We start from the raw sequence: 27,075 nt of genomic DNA, 5'->3' as shown, positions 1-27,075 counted from the left end.
ATCACAAATAATTATTTATATTAATTGTCATGACATTAAAAAAAATGATTCCCTTTTAATACACGCTTTAAATCATTGTACGTATGTTTTTTCTTAATACTATCGTACTCCTTTCCGTTTTTGTATACATCAAACGTAAGTGTGATAAAAAGAATGCTTATATTTTAATGCTTTTATCTTTTCTAAATTAAAAATATAACAAATTTTGTCAAAACATAAACATGCTTCAAAGAAGAATCATAGGAATTTATGAAGTTGGAAATATTACATTATATCTACAGTGTTAATGCAACAAAAAATGAATTACATCATACAATAAAATACAATAAATGTAATACAATATAACAGTATATTAATTATATTAATACAATCTTATATTAAATATTTGAGGAGAAGGGAAGATTAAAAATTAATTCGACAATGATTTAATATATTCAGAAAATGTCGATTTTTATATTTCATATATATATATATATGTAATATACATATTTTTTTTCTTATCAATAACGTATTCGTTCTATATTTTAGTCAAGAAGCAACAAAAGGGAACTATTTTATTCAAAAAAGAAACATCCATGCATGAAACAAGTCATTATAAATTATTCACATATTAGGAACAAAATTTGTTGCGTATCTGCCCTCTGATTGGTCGAAATTGCGTATTTCGTTCATACACATATTCGCTCAATTGCGCATGCTCAGAAAACTGGTATTTCCTCATATGTGTGACGTTTAAGCGGAAATTGTAAATTTGAGAAATTTATTATAAATGCAGCGACAATTATGAAAAAGGGAAGAATTGTAAATCAAAAATTGAATTGGTCTCATAAAATCGCTTTGTAAGAAAAGTTGAAACTTTTGCTCACATTGAAATGGAAACTTTTAGTACGTTTTATTCATGAAAGAGGGGGAAAATAGACGAATTCTTGGTGATGCGAAAGGTGATGTTAAACGTTGCATATCGTAGATACAAGTCACGAAGCGTGGTCGGGACAAGTCTAGACGATCATCGTCGAGGAAAAACCGATGAAGCTTGACCGTACTCAACACAGGTATCTAAATATGTATCGAAATTGTTGTAAAGAACCGATAAGAAATGATGATTCATACGTGTAACCTTTACGATAACGAGTTACGTTAACGAGCAGCTGAAAACGTGCCTGTGATATACATTTTAAGTATTGTGTGTTAAAAGCCCAGGGAGTTGTGAAATGTATTAGATCAGTGACCAAAGAAGTAACATAGTATACAAAATCCAGTATGATGTAGAAAGTGAAAGTGAGAGTGTGAACAAAACTGAGGCGTTTCAATCGAATCGATATACCGAATCACAGACCGACATGCAGCTACGATGAACAAAATAAATAGGCCGGACATTTTCACGCGTGTCATTTATGATTTTATATTTCGCAACGCAACGCGTATTAAAACAAGCATTTACTGATTTATTCTCAATTTATTCTATTACTATTTTTATCAAAACTTATAAACATTTATTTTTCAAGAAGTATTAAATATCAATGTAAGCCACATTTGAATAACAGTAAAAAATTAAGCAAGGGAATAAGCGGATCTATTACAAAGAAGATATCGATAGTACTTTATATATAATTCACACGAAGCATGTATCGAAAGTATATTCGAACTTAAAGAAAAGGAAAGAATTTTCATTAACACGAATCAACGTACAAACTATATGTATAATTGATATATTTATTAACAATATCAAAAATAAGACGCAATCGGTATTTGCGGAAGACTTGGTTACACGATGTTGACTCAGCTTCGGTGAGAACGTAGCATAGAATCGGAACTCGATCGAGGTCGAGCTTTAGTAATCGATTGTTGCATTTTCGGCGTCCTTCTCTTTTCCGCACACAAGAGAACCCTAGAATCACATACAAAAATAATTAAATCAGTCTGAAATAGGACCTGATACAGGATCGATAAAGTGTAGAAAAATCAAATTCTTATTGTAAGAGGCTGAGCATTGAGCACGGGTGCGTGTTTACGATACGGACCGAACCAAAACATCAATGACCTTGAAAGAGAAGCAGTCACGTGACTGGGAGAGAGCACAAGGATTGGATAGTTTCGGCGCATATAATGTGTATTGCGCCGTGCGCACCCTATGTCCCGCATTCCGTGTCCGATAGATGGTTGAAAGTTTAGCGGGGGGAGAAGGGGCGAAAGACAGACTACGCGACGGCTTACGACGACGACGACGACGGGTACGACGACGACGAGGACGACGAGAAAAAACGGGAGAGGAGAGAGTGTGATTCGGCCCCCGTCTGTGTGTGCGCGCGCGTTGCTCGGTTGTGTTGTCCAAGATGAAGTCCGACTCTAAACCTTTGTTGACAGCTCAGGCGGAAAAGGCGAATCATTACACGTAAGTAAGCGCCGGTCGCGCGTGCTACGTGAAAGAAAAAAGTGTTGGATAAAAAAGAAATTTCGGAGAGTACTGAGAGAAAGAAAGAGTGCGTGATTCGGATAAAAATTAAATATAATAATAATGATAAAAAAGTGAAGTGCTTAACAAAAAAAAGAGAATTCTAATGAGAATATAATATAATAAAAAAATACACGTAATGATAATACGTATATGCCTATGTCCATATGCAAATAAAATAAAATAAAATAAAAACGAAAAGAGAAAAGAAAACGAAAGAGAACGGAATAAAAGAGGGAGGGCCGCGCGAGCACAGCAGCGCGGCATCGACGCGCGCGTCAAAATACGCCACGAAATAATGTGTAGCTCTGTGGATTCGCATTCCAGATACTTGAAGGAATTTCGCGTCGAACAATGTCCCCTCTTTATACAGCGCAAATGCACACAGCACCGACCCTTCACGTGCTTCAACTGGCACTTTATGAACCAGCGGAGGCGAAGACCGGTGAGAAAGAGGGACCGCACCTTCAACTATAGCGCTGATAATTATTGCACCAAGTACGACGAGACTACCGGCATATGTCCAGATGGAGACGAGTAAGTTTATCTATCAGTTAGCATTGTGTATACATTATATACCATTTTTACCGTGGGGCTACGCTATCGGTGGATTACCCGTCTGTCGGTAGAGGGTATTACGAGTGATACAGTTGTGTGTTTCGTTAATTAGCCACCGAGATCAAAGTTTATCTGGCCAGTTATCGAGAGAGGTATGTTTCTGAGAAATCTCCAGTATCTATCTCTTTATTGGATAAGACCTGAGATATCGATACATTGATATGTTTGTTTATTTTACATATATAATATTAAAGACTCACTTCAGGAAATCAGTTTGATAAAGTGGTGGAAGTAGAGACGGTCAGTTAGCGAAGCAAAATTCTGGTCAGTTAACGCGACATTACTATATCTCTTATGTCAGATACATCGATTTGTCGCAGTCAGCCGACGGCATCAAAACTTACGTAGTATTTAACATTTAATCTTTACCGTATTAAAAGATTCTTATTATCATCCTTTCACTTTGAAACACCTACGAATTTTATAGAGGAAAAGAGACATGGTTATCTATTATTCTTTGTTTGCTGTGTGTGTGTGTGTGTGTGTGCGCATGTCTCTCTCTGTGTGTGTGTGTGTGTGTGTGTGTGTGTGTGTGTGTGTGTGTGTGTGTGTGTGTGTGTGTGTAAGTAGATTAACATTGTTCTGCTCATAAAGCATGCAACGTGTTCTTACTCAAGTTTGGAAACCGTAAATGAATTTTGAAGTATGAATGAAAATATTTCTTCGTGATCGAGTCTGGTATCGATGTGAAAGAATAACGGAGGGGTCTATCGGATTTCTTTGTGTCGTTGACACGCGCGTGTTGTAACGTGCATCTGCGTGGTAATGCGTAACGACGTAACATCTCTTTGAGAATAACCTATGTAACGAAGAGGAGGCCAATTTCGACGTAACTTTCGAGGGCATGCGTATGTGTTATATATATAATATATAACATATATATATATGTATGTAGCGAGCAAAAGTGATCGAAACATTGCTGCGTTCTCATATCGGATTCGTGTACGACTGAAAAGTAGTATGGACGTGTATAGTAGACATAATAGTTTCATTTATTTACACACATCTTATGAGTAGATTACAGATATTTATTACAAATATAGTAAATTTATAGATGCAATAATGTAGATAATATTATATGAAAAGAAATTAGGTGGACAATTTAATATTAAAAATGAAGAAATTATGTAAAAAGTATTTATTATAATATTTAATAAATGAAATGCATCTTAATGTAGGTTTCATTTATTTATAAGAATATGATTTTATATAAACATCCGTAGTACTTTTATTTTATTTTATTTGTTATTTTGACTTCTACGTTAATGAAATACGTACAATGTCTATGTAGATATTGTTTGCAAATATATGAATGATAATAAAAAATTAATAAACATAATATTGCGTATATACAAACCGTGATTTATTTATTGCATACATTTATATATTCGTATTATATTTAATGCATATACAAACACGCAGAAAAACAGATTTTTCTAATAAATTGTTTTATGTTTCTAAATAAAAAATTAAAAGAGGACAATATATAGGAAATTGATACAATTTATATTTCTAAAAAATAATAAACATTCGGCTACCACTATCGATTATAGATTTTTATAAATTTTAATAATGTTCGCATTCTTACTCAAAAAGTAAGACATATCTTTCATAAATTTCTCCAAAAATGATCAACTTCATTTTCTTAGCGCTAGAACTACCAATTATGTTATACATTTGCAATATTATATTTTTTGAAATTTAAATAATTTTTTCAATATTTGTTCTTTTCACTTTTACTTAAGTTATCGGTGGTTCTATTGTTAAAATATCTTAAATCTAATGTTTAATGTTTCAAAACTACATTTTATAAAATTGTTCGTAATACAGTATGTTTTTAATTAAAGTATTTATTCAAAAGAGTTCAAAGATTCGACGGTTATATTTCGATTGTCTCATAGAATACGTATGTTGAAAATTTGACCTAAATTCTACAGGCAAGGAAGGAAAAGAATCAACTGTTACATAGGTATATTCATTAATTCTGACTAGTTTTTGCAGCTCAATCGCGAGTCATTATTTTCAGACTAATTAATGCAACGTGTTTTTGGATTAATTCAATCGAATCGAAGCGAGCAAATTAAAACATCGCGAATCATGTTCCTCTTGTTATGAATGTAAGCTTACACGCTTCCAGTCGCCATTGCTGATAGAATATAGCTACCGTCGGCTGTTAACCTGTTGTCATCCATTGTAGATAACCCAACGAAACTAAGCAGAAATTTCTCCATGCTTTCAGGCGTATAACTACACTTTCTTCCGCGGCCATCTTTTTTTCGAGGTTATCATTTCCTCTAATTACACTTTTGTCCTTTTGCTTCTTAATTTGTATTATAATATTGTAATGCTTTCGATATGAAATATTCTGAAATCGATATTAAATATTTGAAGTATATAAATGGCGTCTAATTGTTCACTATGAAATATGAAAAAGGAAATATATAAGTATATTTGCATAATATTGAAGCTATTAACTTGAATTTGTTTAATTCTAGATATCCATACAGGATATGATATTGAGACATAGATTTAGGTCATTGTTTTAAATTATCTTGTTGATAATTCCTTGCTTGATAAAAATTTATTGTTGATTTCTTGTTCTCAGAATATTATTTTTAAAAAGAGTATTGTTTTAATCATTTCTTATTTGTTAATTAATATTGTAGAACTCATATGTGTATAAAATAAACAAATAAGAAGCACAAACGGATAAGTTCTTTTAAGACGAATAAAATTACGAGAATTATCACCAATAACATTAAAACCTATTATCTGTTAATGAAAACAAACGAAACCAGTTTCTTTTAAGACTCTTGTGGAACCGTTAATAGACGAAGTTCAGCGTAGAAGCTTATTAAAAAATGTGCCACGAATAATGTGAAAAATGTTTACGAATTATTTTTATCCTTAACTCTCTGACATCGTTAGATGGGGTTAGATGAATGAAGAAGTTTTCGTTATGTTTGCTACAATTTGCAAAACAAATTGTGCATTATTTGTTATTATTTATTACCTGTTACTATTGATGTTATAGTATTTTATTAACTTTTGCTATTACATTATATACTTATTAAGACATACCACAAACATTTTTATATTCAAACTATTAACAAAATCGATACAATCCTTTTTAAATTAATTTATTAACATAAATATTTGAAACACGTTTTAAAAATTTAAGTAATAAAAATTATCATTATTTTTATTAGTATATTAATATTTATTTCCATTTTTACATACAATGTACGCTAAAATAGGTTTGAATATTCTATTGAGTTTGGAGAAAAATATAAACACAAAGTAGCTACATTAACGTATTTAAGAAAGAAAAATTAAATATTTATTCAGGAATAAATCTTTTTCTAATTATGTGAAAATAACGTTTTGTTCAATATAATTTACAATAATTATCACAATTTAATTTTTATCACATCAACTTTCCCTCTGAAGAACACAAGATTGTGAGCGGCTTTTTAATTGATAGCTAATTCGTGCACGGATATATTTGTCGTATTATTAATTATGATAAGGGTGTGCTGAATTGCTTGCAGCGTTATATTTTTAGTTGATTTTCTTCATTCATAAATCATAAGTTTGCGATAATGGTTACTGTAATCATTTATTATTCTATTTTTATCTGAAATAAAAATTCGAAAGAATTGAATTAAAATCAGTCATGATAAATTAATCTTTTTTTAAATGTTTTTAACATGAATCTCATGGAAGATTATAACGTATTGTTAAATAAAATTTTATATTTTTATTTCCACAATACAAAAACAATTAGCTAAAAAATTATTTTATTTTAGATATTTCTATATACATTTTATGTAAAAAATAAATGAAACTATCTGTGATCGGTTTTCCCTCCAAAATATCCAGCGCCTCGAGTTCCCAAACAAAGGAGCCTACTGATATTGATTTTCTCTTACGTGGCATGGTGGCAACAAAGAATTATATGTGGTAATCCTTGTTGCTGCACCGTAAAATGTTCCGAAACCATTATGGCACAATTATAGCTCAAAAAATAAAACTATCTATCGAAAGTCCAAGGTCGTATTTGTTTTTCTAATAACTATTGTAAATTTTTTAATGTTTACGGCACTATATTGCATTCTTTTCTAATCTAAGTTAAATTTTAAAAGATACAATAGCTCGCGTAAAGCATGAATGCGCGAACCATATTAAATTGTAGTTCTTATTAGAAAAATCAGTTCCTTGTAATGTCCAAAAATTATTAAATTCAATTTGTATAGTCTCTTATATAATCATTACACAATCTACCATGTATTATAAGACCTACATTGAATATGTTGTTATCAAGCCATATTTAATAGTTTTTATTTGACATTTAGTCTAACATTGAGTAGTATTAAAATTCAATTCTTTTGAATTAATGTATTTGTATTAACATTAATTTAGTAAAATTCTATTAGTTTATAATAGTTAATTATTTAATAAGTTATCCTCATTTTTATGGTAATATTTTTTCTTGTATACATTATGGCGCTGTTCTTCAATTAATTTACATAAATTTTGTTGTTAAACAGGTGTCCGTTTCTTCACCGTACTGCTGGTGACACAGAAAGACGTTACCACCTACGTTATTATAAAACCTGCATGTGTGTCCATGATACAGACACACGTGGGTTCTGTGTCAAGAATGGCCCTCATTGTGCCTTTGCACATGGTAATCATGATCTTCGTCCACCTGTCTATGACATTAAGGAGATACAGGCGCTGGAGAACCCTGATTCTGATCCTAATTCATCTTCTAATGGACCAAACATACTTGACAAAGAAAGGAATTTAATGAATGAAGATCCAAAATGGCAGGATACGAATTATGTACTCAGTAATTACAAAACAGAACCTTGCAAACGTCCACCAAGACTTTGTCGTCAGGGCTATGCCTGTCCACAATATCACAACAGTAAAGATAAAAGACGTAGTCCGCGCAAGTACAAGTACAGGTAAGTAATTGTCCCTAAATTTGAGAAAAACTTTAAAAGTAACTATTTTCAAATGTATCTAACTTGAAACTTCATTCTAGATCAACACCATGTCCTAATGTAAAACATGGAGAAGAATGGGGTGAACCAGGCAATTGTGAACAAGGAGATGCTTGTACATATTGTCATACACGTACGGAACAACAATTCCATCCTGAGATATACAAATCCACAAAGTGTAACGATGTACAACAAGCTGGATATTGTCCACGCGGAGTCTTCTGTGCTTTTGCACATGTTGACCGTGAGTGTACCCTCATAAACCGTACGTAAAACAGTTACTACTACTTTAGTAAGTTTCGTGCAACTTTTTTTTTCGAATAATATTTTATTGGCTTCATTCACAATACTTAATCGCTTGATATGCAATTGATCAAAATAAATTCATGTAACGCGCAAAGTCTACTAATGTATAAAAGCGCTTGTAATTGCTTCTATATAAAAATGATTTAACATTTTATATTTGCTTTTGAGAATTCTTTCTCTTTTTTTCTCTTTCTTTCTCTTTCTCTCTCTCTATTTGGTAAACATAGTAGGCCTTTTGTAAATGATTAAACTTAGTATTCAAAATTGCTTCTCAAAATTGATATATTGGGACGTTGGTATGGTGTGCTGATGGAGCAGTGTTGCCAACAGAAGAAATGAGCCTGGCGAGGGACATGGCGGTACCTATAGATTGTGGCACCAATTTGGCAGATATTCTAAGTAATGCGCTTCCACCTGATAAGCGCAGTCATGAGAAGGATAAACAACTTAGTGATAGTAGTGTAAGTCTACTATGTATCTAGAAATAGTGAATTTCTTTTAAGTAATATTTAATTTAGCAATATCATTAAATATTTGAATTACAGAATGGAAGCGGTGAAGTATCAGAATCAGCAAGTACTAGTAGCGTTGGCAGTAACAGTTCACACAGTAAAGCTCCTGGTGCTCAACTTCATAACTCCAATTCCAATAGCACCGTAAACACTTCCAATCAGCAAAAGTTAACAAGCATACTTTATAATCCCAGTTCTCTTTTGCAAGTTGTAAGTTTGACCATTTGGTTGTGGAATCAATCAAATATCTGTACATTTAATAAAGATCCAGCAAATAATTCTACGAATATTAAACAGGGTGAAATACGAAAACAAGTGGTTGCAATAGACAGTGATCCTTTATTAACAAAAGCAGAAAAAGCTCAACAGAAACAAAGCCTATATATTGCATATAGTTTGAATGGGACTTTAGGGAATCATTCATTAGCAACTACCGTCTCACCACTTTCAAGTTCATTTTACCCAAATGATACTGTGGAATCTGTAGTAGGTAAGGTAAAGTTAAGGGAGAATAAAGGAAAAGAATATTTTTACCCAGTTTTAATCATGATTTCTTTCCTTTTCAGGAAATGCATTAGACGAGTTACATCTAGATGACCCCTTAAATTTAGTGGAATCAATTCATAGGGATACTAATTCACCAATTAGCAATTCAATATCAGCAGGCCTAGCAAGTTCTGGACTATTAGGTAGCTCAGCACCAGTTAATATTCCTGGAATGAATGAACGTTCAGTTCTTACGAATTTTTCGCCATCAACATCCAGTCCACTGCAGCATCTACATTCGACTGGTTTTCTTACTGGATCTAGATTTTCTCACCAGGATTCAATAGAATCGGTAAATGAAGTATTTTATTCTTTCGTCTGTTGCAGAAAAGAATGTCTTGGCACTATTTTAATATTTTATTTTATTCTGTTGATTTCAGACTATGCCATTTATGAATCAAGTATCAGACCCATTTAGCAATCATATTTCACAGCTTAGCAGTTCAGCTTCTAAGCTTAGCGGATTTAATAGTAGCTTATTTGATTTTACGAATCAAGGAATGTCTCCATCTCGTACTCAACCTCTCCCAGCATCTCCATTGGTTAATGCATTTTCTATTAGTCCGAGTAACACAGGATCTTTATCTGAGGTTAGAACTCCCCCATTTTTTTTTATTTCAGCATTATTGTTGATGAACTAAAATAAAGTTTAAAAGAGACATGTCGTTTGCATTAATTTGTCTTAGGTACAAAGGCTCAGGGAGGAATTGACGTCAAGTCGTGCGCAATTAGCAACGTGGGACGAACGTATTAATCAAGCTAGAGCTGCTTGCGCTGCATGGCAATTAGAAAGTGAGGAGGCCAAAAGAAAAGCAAGTATCGCTGAACAGCAGAGAGATGAGGTAAATAGTAGTTATATTCGTTTTTTCTGTGAAATATATAAATTTGGCGATATAAAAATTGTTAACAGGCCTTGTTGCAAGTGAAAGCATTAAGGGTAGAAAATGAAGCGTCTGGTGGTGGACCATACCTTCACACATTGAGAAGAACAAGTGAACTCAGATCGTTATCGATAGCCGCATTAAAATCAATTCAATCACAGCTTCGTTCGGATCTTGAAGAAGTAGAAAAGGTAAAACAAAGTTGTCATGCCAGCTTGAACAGCTGGTATATCAAGCGTTTCGCGAATAATGATTAATTTATCTGAAGAGGATGCGAAAGAATTAGATTCTACAGCTACCTCATCTTCATCAAACAGAATTTTCTTCTATTATCAATTAAACACGTTCCAATTGGCAATCAAGATTATCTCTGATAGAATTGTAAAGTCTAATCTATTTGCGATCGATCTGATTAATGGAAACACTATAGGTAGCTCAGTTGTTGCCGTTCCAGGTGCTGTACAGAGAAACGGCAACAAAGTGCATGGTTTGCGAAGAACAAAATCGCACTGTTACCCTCTCACCCTGTAACCACTACGTGGTCTGCTCGACGTGCGCTCCAAATCAACGAGAGTGCCCGTACTGCCAGACTCCGGTTGTCTCCACAAGTTAGGTCCGAATATTTTGTTAGAACGCCCGTTGTTATAATCTCCATTCTTTCTTAATAACCAAGACAAATATCCTCATATTTCTAATGTGAGTAGTACTAGGATTTTCAACGTAAATTCCCGGTACTTTAAATGCGATGGTATATAAAATGAACAATTAAAAGAATTTGTATTGCGATACATGTACAACCGCAATAGGAAAAAGAAACAAAAAAACTATGAACAAATTTATTGAAATATATAATTTGACTGTCGCCAAAGTGAATATGGATGTGATAAGACTTCGTTTCCATAGTCTCTATTTGTCATACATTTTTGTGTCAACCGTCATGCTACTTTATAGCTATTCATCAAGATTCAGATATCACATCCTTTATATTAAGGACACATTAATGATCTTGAAATGGAAAACTAATTAATATATAATACAAGATACATTTACTAGCAGGGTGCTAGCTAAATAGTTAGCATTTAATAATACGCATGTGTGTCAGTTACACAAACAATGTAGCGTGAAGGAAAAGAAAAACAATATAATCATAAATGATGGACAAAATTTTGGGACCTCTAAAGTATATATTTGTTTAAAAAATTGTAATACCATAATTAAACGCAACAAAAGATTAATGTCCCACAATATAATAGTTATAGAATAATTTCACTCAATTGTTGAGCTGTTAAACGTATGTCACAAGAGATGATATTTCTATTGTATTTAAAGATATATATTTAAATAGGATTTTTCAATTGACCCGTACTGATGGTAATAATACAAGTATTAACAAATTTTATATCCTTGGTTGAAAAGGTAGTATCGATACCTATATTATATAAGGAATATATATATATATATATGATTTCTAGATTTTTATACAAAATAATAAAATTGCTCATATTTATAACAAAAAACGAATTGGAATTCGTAAAAGAAAAGTATGTAAGAAAATAATACATTTCACAATTTCACTGTTAAAAGAAAAGGTATATGTATTATTTCAAACTTACAATGTTCTTGACATTATTCTCTTTGTTTTTCTTAGATATATATGTACACATATATTTTTTTGTTTTTCATCTTTTATAATTTCTATAAAATATACTTAAATTATAATTCATTAAAAAAATGTTTTTATACTTTGGATACATCGAAAAACAGTGATAGTTCGTAGTTAAGATTTTTATACAAATACGATTTCTTTATTCTCTTTTCTTTTTCCCTCTCTTAATAGCTGATAATATATCAATTAGTAGGTAGTCATTTGTATATGTTTCACTATGCTTCTCTTCTGTATATGGTATGTAGTATGTTACATTTTAAACTTTAAGTATGCTTAATATACATATAAATGAATATATATATATACATATATATGTATATGAATATATTATATACTTACTATTGAAATTAAATAGTGTGTGATAATAATGAAGAAATGTAATTTTGCGACAAAAGTACATTACTAAATTAATTAAACTCAATTTTTGTGTTATAAGTTTTTACATTTTTAGGTGTAAGAAATATTATGAATATTTAGGATTTTTCAATTTAATCAAAAGATGAAGGAGTAACTTATATTTATGATACCAGCGATAATTATGTGACATACGTATTACAGCTCGATATAAGCGACATGCAACTAAAAAAGCATGTCAACTAACTTTTCTCAATAACGCGTGAATACTGCGTTTTGTACACCGGCTCTATGAAACATTTTCATTTTGAATATGTAGCTGGTAATCATTACATTATAAAGCGACTATACATTCATGGTAAAGAAAGAAAGAAGGTAAAATATCGCCTAAAGTATAAATGAATAGTATAGATAGGACAACATTATCAAATTTTTTCCTGATAGACATAAAACATTACTATAACCAATTTTAAAGACTATTATTTAATATTTACGATATAATTAAAATTATTTTAAATGTGTAATACCCTGCACAAATTGACTTTTTTTCAAAGAACCAGTATATTTTTGCGGATTAATAGAGCTTTTTCATATAAGTCATGAATCTTGTCTAAAACAAACACAATATTACCAAATGAGAATACAAGGTATAAAAAAGTACACAGATTTCATTGAAACAGAAAAAAGAGGGTATTATAACAAACTTTACTTAATTATTTAAATATTTAATAACTCGACAATGAAGCTGATTGTTGTTTCTCCTTTCTTCAATTATCTTCATAGTTTAGTATCAAAAAGTGAGGCCAAAAAAGAAATAAATGTTTTTATTAGGTCCGTTTTTATTACAAATTATTAATATTAAAATATAATAGATGTTACTAAAAACATACAATTTTGCGTATCATGGTATAAACGATCCATCAAAGGATTATGTTTGTAAAGAAAGGAATGAAATGGAATGAAAATGGTAAAAAAACAAAGTGTGTAACGAAGAAAATGCCAACATAAAGTGAGGATGATATTGTTACAAATATCAACTATGTATTATATTTCATCAAGTATGATGAATAGATGAATATTTTAATTTCTCCCGCGAGATCGTATATATCATGATATAGTTTTCAAAGTACTATTTAGAATTTAATCAATTTAGCACTATAATAATGCATTTTTCAATTGTGTTTTTAAATGCATTCTTTATAAGTACTACAATCACAGCAGGTATGATAAAAAGAAAACGAGGTATTTATCTCTTCGCATTCTTAGAATATATTTTATCTTAAAAGTACTATTCTTAAATGCGATTTCTTTTTAAATCGTCAATATTTTTTATGACTGTTATTATTGTTATTTTTGCTTTCATAAAAAAAAGAAATGTTCACACGCTATGATCTTATAGAAATAGTAGGAGATTAACCAATTAAGATACTGGTTTGCCATTGAAAACTGTACTTATAAAGAATGCTTATTTCATCGACTTCTCATAATTATAATGTTCCCTCCAATGGGGTTATATAGTTAAATATAATAGTAGCTATTGAAGATTAATTATCTCATGCTTTGAAATCAAATAAGAGTTTAAGCAAAAAAATAGAGTAACATAATCAAGATCATATGGAATAGCAAGTTTTTTTTTATTTTTAATTCTTTTTTCTTTTATTTTATATAATAATGAGGTGCATTATGATTGTGGCAAGTCATATGAAAACCTAGGAAAGATATTCCTGAATGATATAATATTAAATATTATAAACAATTATTAGATATATATATATATATACATATATATGTATGTATGTATGTATGTATGTATGTATGTATGTATACTATTTTACTTATAACAATAACACAATTAAAATATTAATTACTAAGAGCATAAATTATTGTGAAAGCAACAAATTTAGCTACAAAATAGGTTAATAGGAGATTAACAAATAAAAAAATTAGTTAATATCGTGTACTAAAGAAAAAGCATACAGTTGAATATTTATATAATACACTGCCCCAATTGTTGGTTTTAATGATCCTTTTTCTTCATATTTTTTGTATACAATATGTAACTCATTATGAGATAGAGATTCTTTTAGATACTGACACATTGTCTTTATATACTTATAAATGTATAATAATTTTTTTCTTACTATAATTGAAATATTATATGTTTAATATAATGTGAATCTCTTAAATGTCGAAAAACTATATTTGTATAAATGAATCTTTATAAAGTTAATGGTAATTACTAAAATATTAACAATATAGTTGGTCTTCATCTAACACTGCACAAAGAAAACCAACAATAGGGCAGATCAAATTGAACAATATATTTTTGACAAGTTACAATAATACAAATACAAAACGTTACATGCTCTGTTTTGTGCGAATGATTCTTCTCTTGTGTTAAACATTACTAGAGCCAGAAGAGCCATATTGTGACCGCTTGTTTATGCACTAGTTGAACGTTACAGAGATTGCCAGTTGTTTAATTTTCTTTTTAAAAAGGGAAGTATTCGTGATCAAAGAATAGGCAGATGATGGTTCCCTAATGTTGAGAAAGAATTATCTGCACACTCCAGGCGGCAAAACATACACATAATCATTAGATTATTGTACAATAATGAATTACGTAAAATAGTAATATATAATATCTAAACAAAAAAAAAAAACAAATTTGCTGAACATTTATATTACAATTTATAACTAAAGATACTTGCTATAAACCTGTATTATCTTTAATCACTTGTAATTTTGATATATGACTAATGCATTTGTTATTTAGATAATAGCAGTATAAATTCCGATAAATCAAGAGTACTCTGACTAAAACTAAAATTGATTTCTATCAATCGTAGAATGTGTTCTTGTTTGCAAAAATTACTGCTCAATATTTTGACAAAGAAAAAACAAACTAATAGTGGATATATTCTTTTTCTCATTCAATTACTATTTACTACTATTTACCACTATATATTTCGTATTCATCTTTTAGCTACTGTTTAAATCTATCTTCTCTCACATTGTTTTATTTTCTTCATTCTGCAAATGTGGACACATTGTTAATAATAATACAATTTTACCGTGTCTGGTGTTATTACGATTATTATGGAAACGTATGCTCTTTAAAATATTTATATTATTATCAGTTAATATAATACTGCAAAACTGCTTAGATTGTAAACTCGTGTGTATTTTGGTTGTGCAGGCTTTTAATTGGCAACTTTAATTAAATGGTAGAATTTCTTTTTTTCATTTTATGATACGCAATATGCAAACATTCTCGATCAGACTGAAATTAACATGAATCTGAACAACACACAGACACACATACACATAAAAAGAAAAGAAATCGAGTTCTACAGTACTGATATCTAAGCATTTTTGTATTAAATACGAGGTAGCAAATGGCTGTACAACTGTGATTATGTAATAACAATTTCTCTACTTAGATCTTATCGTTCGGTATGTCGGTATTTATGAAGATATAAATATTTTACATACAAAAACAAAAAAAGAAGAGAGAAGGCTGTAAAACTTTCAATTGTGCTCATTAACGCACTCATTGACGAATCCTCGACGTGCATTATTTATGATCCAATTATTAAAGGTATTGACAATTAAGAAGAAAGAAACTTGCACATTCGAACATAAGATACAGCAAGCCCATAAAACTTTTGAAATCATTCTGATCGAAGCGATGTTGTATTCTCAAATTATGTAAGAATCGTGAAGATGTTTCAATGACAAACAGGAGTCATTTCATTCTGCATTATTTTGACATGTGTTCTCTTTCTATCTACTCTGCATTTTGAAATTATTATGCATTTTTTATTCTTTGCTGTCAATTACTAAATGAAAATAATATTACAATTTTTGCTGGTGACTGAACATTGAAAAGTTATAATAGTACATTAGTGGAAAAAAGAGTCACAACGCAAAAATTGAGCTAATCATTTTTAATAAGATTTTTGTAACAATTACTACCTATTCATTCCTTTGAAGAAAATATGTCAGTCATTTGCATCCTCATATTACAATATTTCATGTCTCGTGTCAAAATAATGTTAACAAAATTGCGTCACGAGCTCTTACTATACCACAGAAAAAATAAAAGGATCATTGCTTATTTATTACTCAACAATTAATGGTCTGTTTTACATTTAAATTCAAGTATCGATGAAAATAAAGGAACTATACAAAAACAAATAATAAAATGAGAAGAACAGTTAGTAAAGTGCACAAGGTACAATCTGTAAACAGTGCCATTTTCAACAGATTTATGAAAGTAATAAAGTTACGTTCTGCGAGAAACAAATGTGATCTGTTAATGTTTCTAATTTCTATGGATAATTCTGCATTTCTGATGTGACGGAGATCCAAACGCTGATATTATTTATTTCTCTATCTTTTGTTAAAGCTTCAATGTCCAAAGCTTGTATAACTAGTAACACTAATTTGTTAATTTGTAATGAATAATGTTAGTGGCAAGTTAAAAAACACACCTTTGAAGTTAGAGAAATACAAGAAAACAAAAATAAAATATAATAACAGGATTTATTTTTGGTGTATGCAATAATGAATTGATGAAGCTGTTATTTTTAATTTGCAATTGACATTATTCGCTGAAATGTACCTTAATACTTTAAGTTGAAATTACATAGTATTGCAATTAAATTCAGTTAAATTATGAATAACTTCAGTCTCAAGGTTTGTTTGTAATTAACTCGATTTCCGCCCCCTTAGGTATGCAGGATTGTGTAGAAATATGTCCGTTAAAATATTTTAATATTTTTGCAATATTACAACACCGTCTTCCGGCACGATAATATTTGCATATAGCCTAAAGCGCAGTAATAAATAATTTGAAATATTGCGGAAGGAGAGGAAATATTTATTACTAAGCTAGCTTGTCGTATATAGACGTTGTTCTCTTACAGTGCAAAGAAACAAATTTAGAAACATTTAACATAGATGAAGAAAAAGTATATTCGTGCTATAACGAAGCATGTATCTATATTGCGATAATAAATATTTTACTGAAACTGTTGTACGAACGAGAAGATATTTTCTGAAACACGATTGATCCATTTTCTTAAAATATAGAACTGGAAAGCAGCAAAGAAGATATATAACTTTTTAATATTTAAGGAAAAAATGAATACGCCGCTCGTACAATAAACATTTTGTGGGGTGACCACAATTATTAAAAGTATAGTGTAATACGTTTATTGTAACATATTTATTTCATAATCTCATAAGAATGAAATATTAATACCGATTATCGAAATGCAGATATAACTGTAAAAGTTTGTAACAAAATTCTGGGGTTTTACGTTTTCGTCATATTTTGATCTGCAACACATTATAACAGTATTACAAAATCTATTGCAATCATAACATTACAATATACTGAATAGTATATTATAGGAAAGAAACTGCTGTTAACTTTATAAAAATTGTACATGAAAATTCATTTCTAAAAAAAAGATGAAATATTGTATTCTGATGACCATAATTATTTGGATGATAATCTTTGAAGAATGTAGAAAATATTTTATGTACAATTTTTTATGGTTCGATTTTTCTTGTGCTATTATTTGTACAGAACATTATTTTAAATCAAACAAATGTAATATTGAGAAACAATGCCTCTGTAAACCATTGATAATGGTCACCCTCACAAGAAGGATATAGTAGACATAATTGAAACAGCATTTGCAAGATAATAACGGTAGATTATAAAAAAATTCATGGATATCTACGATTGTTCTGGTTGTGGTTACTTCTGTATGTGCATTTTTATACAATGATTGTGAATTTGTATAGGCTAAACTCATATCATTGCTAATTTTTCTATAAATTCAAAAGTTATATGTATTGAAGAGTTATCTTAATCAAGGTGTGCAAAATTTTGCAACATTTAGCAGAGGCGGGCAAAATTCTATAGTACATAAAGGAAAACAATTTAAATAACGTTTTTAAATAAATAAATGTTTAACACATAAGATCTGTAAATGTGTCCATGAAAGATGAAAAATAATACTGTTTAAACATTTATAAATTTATTCATAATCATAGTAAACTTATATCGATACAATTTTCATTTATTCTTCCAACTAGTAAATTTTGAAAACAATTATTTTATTTAATGAATACCTTATTTTTGAATAGAGTAAAGACAAATATGTAGCATATAGTTTTATTAAACAATTTAAATGTGTGTAACTATGTAATGTATAATATTTCTACATAAATAATAATAAAGTATTCATTTAATTATGAATACTTATTTTAATATAATATCAAGAACAAATATTTAGTAATAATAAATTTTTTATATAATAAATAAGAAAACATAAAGTATTAAAAAATGAGGTAGTGCCCGTTTCTGTACAAAGTATTGCAATATTTCAATTACATTAAATCGACATTAGTCAAAGGTGCTGCCAATAAGAAAAGAAAAACAAACACATACACTATCAATTAGTCGAAGTATAAAAGCAACCAGAAAAATATTATTTTAAGATGACTGTATAGTATTATTGTCGTATACCAAGCATCTCGTACAACAAAATGTTAATATATAGTGTTTCGTATTATAACAATTTTTATAAATAAACTTTTCTATTCGACTTGAGAGGTGAAACGTTAATTATGGAAATTTATGATTTCATTTACAAATTTAATATCAGTGAGACCTAAAATGTTTTATCTATTATTACAATGTTAATCTACAATTGTTTTACATTTAAGTTGATTTCATATAATCATTCGAGTTAAAAGCAGAAGAATACTGAATTTTTAATTAACAAACAATTGTATAACCGTTTTTCGCAATCGAGTCGAATGGTAAACATTATATCATTACAGTTAACGATATTTGGTATTTAATTATTAATTCTGAAAGAAGTGGTTGGTGTTATAGATCTTATATGTCGTTTAGAATGTCAGGCAGTACCTTGTAGTTACTAAAGAACAAAGTATTTTGTATATTTATCGATACTTTTTATTACGCATTAAAATTGCATTTATTATGTGCAGCGGTTAATACAAAAATGTGAAGTTGCTGGATCGGTTATTCATATCACCTTTTCTTTTCTTCTTGCGATTGAATAAAAGAACCCAACGAAAGGAAACAATGAAATATTTATGTGATTGTCGTATATAATTCTGATATGTTCTATAAGTATGTTAGTATTTTCATATAAGAATTGTATATATATTTAATCGTATTTTCAAGTAATCTTCTTTTTTATATCAAAATTCAAGCTTGCAATTACTGAAGATTGTCCACGTATTCTATTTTGTATGACAAAATCAATTTTTTTGAATTTATATATATAAGTTTAAATTCTTAAATTTTACAGTAAGACTATGTTTCATTTATGTAGAAGGTAACAAAAAATGTTGGACAAATTGTAATTATTGTTTTTATTTATAGTATTAACGAGACTTCGTAAAGTAGAATATAATTTTCACATTCCACGTGAAGATTTTTTATAGAAGTACAAAAGTAATATGGGCTTGCATTTTTGATGTTCGTGTCCTGCCAAAACCGATGCAATTATTCACAAACCAATAATATACTAGCATCTGCACGATGATTGAATAAGATTTCATATCTGGTCGCATACCGAAAGAAAGACTACTTGAAATGTAAAAAAATAAAATGCAGTAAAAAGTTTTCGTTGTCATTAACGGTTGTAGGCGAATTCTAATAAATGTCAGTACAAATTGAATGATGAAGAAAAAAAAGTGAAGCATCATTTGTGTGCAAATGACAAAAAAAAAGAAATAAGAAGTTGATATTGACGACACGTATTTTTGGCAATACAATTTTAAATAACATATTTAAATTAACAATATAGCTGTAGTTAGAATGTTAGTAAATAAATTTTGTTCTAATATTTTCTTGATGACTGAAAGTTTATACATATATGTATGTGTGTGTATATATAAATATATATATATATATTATGCATATATTTATATGAATAACATTGATTTTGACGAAGATATGAGGATAATGATTATCTCATGGCGTAATTTGTAGAACAAATGTTTATTATTGCTTCTTATGCTATTATTAGGTAGTGAACTATAAAGAAGAATATTGTACATCAATAAAATTGATCATTTGAAAATAAAATATATTGATAACTTCTGTACCATGATGTTAGCAAACTATTATTTCTATTATTAACAGTAAATAAATACAAAAGCAATTATATATTAAATAATTCTTGTTCTTTTTAATTTATCATTTTCTAATTTTAACAAATTTACTAATAAGGTTTAGTTTGTAGTACTTCATTATTTAAAAATATCCCCATATATGTAGTTACCATCTATATATAATTAATCTCATTCTTAGATAGTGTAGTCATCTTATTACATTTATTATAGAATATTAAATATAATTATATTATTAATATATATAAATTATAATCGCTAGAATCAACATATTCAAGAAGTCCATACGTTCATATATATCTATTTATAACATATATTTTGGAACTTTCTTTATTAAATATTATATTACGTTGTGAAATACTAACCCTTAAATGTTATCATGAATGAAATTTTACCTCATCTAAATTTTGTTTTAATATAATCCCATAAGGGTACCATCGAAATTATTTGTAACTACTACAAATAATAATTTTTATACTCTTTATCTAATATCGAATAACGGTAATAATAATTAATTACATTTATTTGACTTCATTGATTTCTAACGTAAAAAATCTAGGATACAGTTTCATCCAAGATAAGGTTAAGGTCATTTCCTTCCATGATAAATGATATCTTGCAAAGATTATACTTATACATACATATAAACATGACTAACAAAATAAATAGCGCATACGTATGTATTCATATGGATCAATGCACTAAGTTGCAAGTAGGTAAATATAGGTATAGTCATGTGTGTCATGTAAGTACCTATATGTATGCGCAGATACATGACGCATGTAAGTACATATATGTTTCACATATACATATATGTATATATATGTTCTGAAAAATATATGATTCATACATTATGATATTATACATTGGAGATACTTAAAATTATCGTATAATGCTATTAAAATAATTATGAAGTTATAAATTCCATAACAAATACGTCTATTCGTCAGATGCTGACTAATCGCGAACGGTGTTACGAAATAACAGCCAATCCTGTGATATGTATCTGAATATGGTGCTGCCGCCTATCTTTTACAAAACCAAACTACGTTTCTGAAAAAGCATTAACCGACACAGTCGAACGAAGAAGTTTGCTGGAGGTCCTGTATAATAAACCGATTGAGTAGCAGGTACATTTCTTCGGTTTTGTCATTAAATAAACATAATAAATTAAATATTCATTTTTTCGTTTATATGCATTGTTTATAAGTAATTCTTTTTGTTGTGAGAAAGGTTATAGCAGTTCATGGTGTACAAATTTCTTATGTATTACATATCAATGCTACATGCACGCTTGTCGCCATTTTGTTTATTGTGTCTGCTTTTGGAGGGAAACCGGATCTCAATTTATTTTTATTAACTCATTATTTTTGAAAACTTGATTTTGTAATACAATTTGATATATTTTCAAGCTAACTTGTAGTAATTAAAAGAAATTTGGTATTTTTATAAAAGAGAATTACACATTGATCTTCTTTCCAACAGATTTGTAATGTATTTTATTATTTTTTATTTCTTATTCATGATCTATAATGAATACTAACTAATTTTGTATTACTTCAAAGTGAACAATGGCACGTACCAAGCAAACTGCACGTAAGTCAACAGGAGGTAAAGCTCCCAGGAAGCAACTTGCAACTAAAGCTGCACGTAAAAGTGCACCATCTACGGGAGGTGTAAAAAAACCACATCGTTATAGGTAAAAAATGTTCTATGAAATTTTCGCTTGTAATGCCATAATTAACAATGGATTGTAATTCTAATTATGCATTCTATTTACTAGGCCTGGTACTGTAGCTCTCAGAGAAATCAGAAGATACCAGAAATCGACTGAGTTGTTGATCAGAAAATTACCATTTCAACGTTTAGTTCGTGAAATTGCACAGGATTTCAAGACAGATTTGCGATTCCAGAGTGCTGCAATTGGAGCATTGCAAGAAGCTTCTGAAGCATATTTAGTTGGATTGTTTGAAGACACAAACTTATGTGCAATTCACGCTAAACGCGTTACGATAATGCCTAAAGATATTCAGCTGGCCAGACGAATTCGTGGTGAACGCGCTTAAACTGTTCATATTTCAGATTCTTTGAAGTCTTTCTTTTTTCAAATTCATATTGTTTTCATATTTGAATGTTCTTAAAATCAAATTCATTGTAGCTTAGTTTCTTTCATATAAGCCATTATAATAAGTATAAGTAATTACACTGCCAAGTTCTATAAGCTCTGATACGCAGAGATGAAGGATATGTAACCATCATCATATCAAATAGTTTAGCCGAAAACATATATCATTTAAATATAAACGGTATACGGAAGGCGCAAAGCGGAGTATGTAGATCGTAACAAATAGTAATAGTACTTTGCATAATTCATATTTTATTATTATATATAACAATAAGTAACGTACGCGATATATAAGCAATATAACAATATGTAGATTTAATATTTTACAAAAAAAAGTCAGTTATCGCTACCTTATTTACTTCGTGGTTAATACATTTTCTATATACAATTTTCTATATTGATGTTAAGTTAGATCATAGATTAGATTAAATTTATAATATATAAGATAGTTGTGCAAGTAAATATACATAGTAACATTTCATGAAGGAAAGTCAAGTGCTATTGGATTATGTATGAGAAGTGTCATGTTATCTACATGTTGTTAATTGTATTTACATGATTGGATTATCAAAATTGATTTGCACGTATATACTTCATTTTTATGAATTAACAAATCTATCATCATAAAATTACATTTCATTATTAATTAGGTTGTTATTTTAATAATTATAATGATAGTAATAAAAAAACGCAGTTCATAACACTAAATTAATGTAAATGATCCATAAAATTTTTTAATAAACTTAACTTGAATTGTTTTCCTGACAAAATGAAATCATTTTTTAAATATATTTTCCCGATCAAAATCTATAACTACAATTATTTGTCAAGAAAGTATTTTTTAATTTTAAACAAATTTGTTTCACAAAAAATTCGTAAACGTAAATCTTTTTATTGCTATTATTATCAATTCTCGAATACATGACATTGGTACGATCGGTAATTATAAGGATTACGTCATCAATGTAAATATCATTTTATATTTATATCAGTATTTTATTGTTTTTTGAAATGAATATTAGTATAACATATGTTTTATAAACGTACAATGGAAAATGCAAAAGACATCAGAAATTCATCGATGTATATCATTAATAACAATTAATATCTGATATTGTGTTTATATTTACAAAATATTTTTGGTACAATGGAAGTGTAATTCAGATCACAATACCACAAAAAATCAAGAAACTTATTAATATAATCGACTTTAGTACAATTCAATTTCCGCCGTTAAGTTCAATTGACAAAAGCGCCAAAATTCAATAATTTCGCTAGCTCGACATCGCTCTACATCGCTCGATATCACTCGACATTGTTCGAACATTATTTACGTTTAGACACACAATGGCGTCTATTTTTCCGAACAGAAAACGTAGAAGAAGCTTCCAATGGCCAGAATAATCACACAACGCCCATTTCAAGAACATGCATTTGGAAGGGCAATAAAAAATTACTAGCTTGATAACTACTCTAATATCAAGATGACGTGTCCTTCTTATACGTATCCTCTACAGATTTTCCATATCTTTCTGGAGGTTTCCACGAAATGACTGATTTCATTGTAGCTAGAATTACATGACAAAAGTCGCAAAACGACTCTGTGCCCAGCTCTATAAATTTCAACTCGGTTTTTGCAATCTATTACAAGGATAACACCTCTCAATACTCTACAATGCTCATGCAAATTCTTCCCTAAAACAGAAAACATATTGATTTACTTAATTTGTACAAAGAATAGGATGACAATTATTATTCGTAAAAACGAGGTTGCTGCTGTGAGTAGTATCATGTATATTACAATTGACAGGGTTCTTCACGGTTCGCACTCTAGGCGTAGGAGGCTGAGCCAATCGCATGTGTTACACTATGAAGCTCAGCTGCTATCCGACATCCGATTGGATGCAGTGCACCGCGGGCTTACGTGCCTCTCGCAATTTAATTTCTAGGGGGTAGGGACAAGGGAGTCGTGACTTGGGAGAGCGTCCACTGCCATCGAAGTACAAGGAAACGGATAGTGCTAGCTCTCGCTTCTCGTAGAATTTTTCCCTTAATTGGTATGTAAATCTGTCGAAAATCCATTTCATTTATGATCGTGTGTGATTACCGGTATCGAGGAGTGTATAGACGTAACAACGTGTTTTAAAAAGGTGTGAAAAGTGCTGGGAAACTCGAGTTATTACCTCCGAACGCGACGTACTGTCGTATTGCCTCCATTTTGCAATTGACGTTCCGTGGAGGGAATCGTTTCACGAACCTTTCTTACAAGCGGCGCTTTCAACTCGCCTCGAGTTCACCAGTGTCATTCGTCTCGTTTTATTTCATAGACTGTGATAATGTTTACCATGAAGATGAATAGGAGATTAGGGAAACAGTTGATTGTTAAGATGATACATTTTTCTGGTTAGCATGGGTTTCAATCGCGTCGGTGCAAGAAGAACGAAAGTTTGTGCATTGCGCAATGCGCAGCGTTCCTCGGTGCGCGGTTCCTCCGCACGAACAGCAACGGAACGTACCCCCACCCTTTCCACCCCACCATCCTTTTAAGTCCCACTCCGAAACTTAAGTTTACTTCAGTTATTATCAAGCGTACCCTTTAACCCTCCAGTTCCCATAGACACCTGCAGGTGCTACTTTTTAGTTATTTTATAACATATGTGAATTGATAATTTGTAGATTCTGATGCATTCTAGTGACTTGTTTAGTATCTATTTTAATATTTTCATTTATAATATAATTGCTTTTTAGCAGTCTCAGAAAAGGTGTTTTGTGTTATCACAATGTTAAGGAAAAAGTTTGAATATATATTATTAAGGTCTGTAAGATCACAAACTAAGGTTTGTAAGATCTATATAATAGTATTTAGTAATATTTTTCTGATGTTTGAATTTTTGTATGTATTTGAAATTTAATAGCACCAGGTGTTATCTTTGAGTATCGTAAATATTTTTTTGTTATTCAATATTTCATCATTACATATGTCAAAATGAACTTGTAAACAACCAATTGTTTTGTATCAAAAAACATAAGAATTAACAGAATTCCCTATATTGCATTACAATCTAAGCTATGGGAATTGGAGTGTTGAAATTATTTTTCTCACACTTATATATGATCAATTACAACTTTCTGTTTTGGAAAGTTTATATGATTAAAACAGTATTTTCAAAATTTCTATTTAAAAGAAATTTTTATTAATCAAGCTTGTACTGTTTCAGAGTAAACAATGGCACGTACCAAGCAGACAGCTCGTAAATCAACAGGAGGTAAAGCTCCTCGTAAACAATTAGCCACAAAAGCAGCACGTAAGAGCGCACCATCTACTGGTGGAGTAAAAAAACCACATCGATACAGGTACATATTAGATAATATTTTGAGCACACATATAAATACTATATGTAATATATGTATATAATAAATTATAATTTTTAGACCTGGTACAGTAGCTCTTCGAGAAATCAGAAGATATCAAAAATCGACTGAATTGTTGATCAGAAAATTACCTTTCCAAAGATTGGTTCGTGAAATTGCACAGGATTTCAAAACTGATCTACGTTTTCAAAGTGCTGCAATTGGAGCTTTACAGGAAGCATCGGAAGCATACTTAGTTGGTTTATTTGAAGACACAAATTTGTGCGCTATCCACGCGAAACGTGTTACAATCATGCCCAAGGATATTCAGCTGGCTCGACGAATTCGCGGCGAGCGTGCTTAAACAATATGTAATTCCCATACATACCATTTACTACTATTATTATTATCATTCGTAACAGTCGTGAATGAAACATTTTCATTCCAAACTACATATTATGTTGTACTCCATAACAGTGTACAAGTTATGACATGATCATCCTTTATAGTATGTATCTAAACTTCAGATTTCTGGAAAACTAGATACAAAGATTGGTATAATCTGTTTTTAATATGTAGGTAGTTCTTACCCTTTGGTATTACTGTACAAACGTAGAAAGTATGTCATTTCTTCGAGAAGTTATCAGTTACAAATTCTTTAATTCATTCACATCTTTTTTGTCATTTTGCACTTTACAATGTAAGAATACTTATAAAAAGAGAGGTAAAAAAAGTCTAAACCGGAAGGTAAATGATCGTGATAAAAGACAAGTGAAATTGTTAATTCTTCTAAAAGTACTCTTAAGATTGAGTAAGATCGAAAATGTTTAGTTTTTCATTACAGTTTTATTATATTCGTCATCATTATCATTATTGATAAAATACTTAGTGAAATATGCATTAGAGAGTAAGGCAGTTTCTTTGTAGGAATTCAATGTAGTGTTTACCATTCTAGAACTGTGGTTGTATGAAAATTACATAAGATATTTCAATCAGTCAACTATTCATTGTTCGTGTAAAGATAAACGTTTCATAAATAAATCTTCAAAATAATACTAACTTACC

The 27,075-nt window shown here is 29.9% G+C and overlaps 3 protein-coding genes across 8 annotated transcripts; all 3 read left to right on the top strand.

Annotated features, from left to right (window-relative positions):
• Positions 1-741: 741 nt before the first annotated feature.
• Positions 742-20,490, top strand: LOC122574576 (RING finger protein unkempt). Of its 6 annotated transcripts, none has more exons than XM_043742298.1 (12): positions 742-2,392; positions 2,780-2,989; positions 7,621-8,043; positions 8,124-8,326; positions 8,722-8,849; positions 8,934-9,110; positions 9,198-9,390; positions 9,467-9,738; positions 9,827-10,036; positions 10,133-10,288; positions 10,357-10,518; positions 10,782-20,490. In XM_043742298.1, the coding sequence occupies exons 1-12, from the start codon at positions 2,334-2,336 to the stop codon at positions 10,938-10,940; spliced, it is 2,352 nt and encodes a 783-aa protein (XP_043598233.1). In that variant the 5' UTR covers positions 742-2,333; the 3' UTR covers positions 10,941-20,490. The 6 variants fall into 6 exon arrangements, with proteins under 6 accessions (XP_043598233.1, XP_043598232.1, XP_043598231.1 ...); XM_043742297.1 differs by having other exon boundaries at positions 8,719-8,849; XM_043742296.1 differs by having other exon boundaries at positions 8,124-8,347.
• A 1,031-nt stretch (positions 20,491-21,521) lies between these two features.
• LOC122575180 (histone H3.3A) lies at positions 21,522-25,991 on the top strand. Its single transcript, XM_043743787.1, has 4 exons — positions 21,522-21,664; positions 22,100-22,233; positions 22,318-24,716; positions 25,878-25,991. The coding sequence occupies exons 2-3, from the start codon at positions 22,106-22,108 to the stop codon at positions 22,598-22,600; spliced, it is 411 nt and encodes a 136-aa protein (XP_043599722.1). The 5' UTR covers positions 21,522-21,664; positions 22,100-22,105; the 3' UTR covers positions 22,601-24,716; positions 25,878-25,991.
• On the top strand, positions 25,884-27,069 carry LOC122575179 (histone H3.3A). The gene is made up of 2 exons (XM_043743786.1): positions 25,884-26,013; positions 26,092-27,069. Exons 1-2 carry the CDS (start codon positions 25,886-25,888, stop codon positions 26,372-26,374), a joined length of 411 nt encoding a protein of 136 aa, XP_043599721.1. The 5' UTR covers positions 25,884-25,885; the 3' UTR covers positions 26,375-27,069.
• The last annotated feature ends 6 nt before the right edge of the window (positions 27,070-27,075 follow it).

This window comes from Bombus pyrosoma, linkage group LG14 (assembly GCF_014825855.1).
Source record: "Bombus pyrosoma isolate SC7728 linkage group LG14, ASM1482585v1, whole genome shotgun sequence".
Taxonomy (NCBI): Eukaryota; Metazoa; Arthropoda; class Insecta; order Hymenoptera; family Apidae; genus Bombus; species Bombus pyrosoma.
The sequence above is the reverse complement of the archived record's forward strand: the minus strand, read 5'-3'. Positions and strand labels throughout refer to the sequence as shown.

Coding starts and splice junctions, on each gene's coding strand:
- LOC122574576 (XM_043742294.1), top strand. CDS start 2,334: ATGAAGTCCGACTCTAAACCTTTGTTGACAGCTCAGGCGGAAAAGGCG. Junction 8,044..8,123: donor CCGCGCAAGTACAAGTACAG/GTAAGTAATTGT, acceptor ACTTCATTCTAG/ATCAACACCATGTCCTAATG. Junction 9,739..9,826: donor ACCAGGATTCAATAGAATCG/GTAAATGAAGTA, acceptor TGTTGATTTCAG/ACTATGCCATTTATGAATCA.
- LOC122575180 (XM_043743787.1), top strand. CDS start 22,106: ATGGCACGTACCAAGCAAACTGCACGTAAGTCAACAGGAGGTAAAGCT. Junction 22,234..22,317: donor AAAAAACCACATCGTTATAG/GTAAAAAATGTT, acceptor TCTATTTACTAG/GCCTGGTACTGTAGCTCTCA.
- LOC122575179 (XM_043743786.1), top strand. CDS start 25,886: ATGGCACGTACCAAGCAGACAGCTCGTAAATCAACAGGAGGTAAAGCT. Junction 26,014..26,091: donor AAAAAACCACATCGATACAG/GTACATATTAGA, acceptor TATAATTTTTAG/ACCTGGTACAGTAGCTCTTC.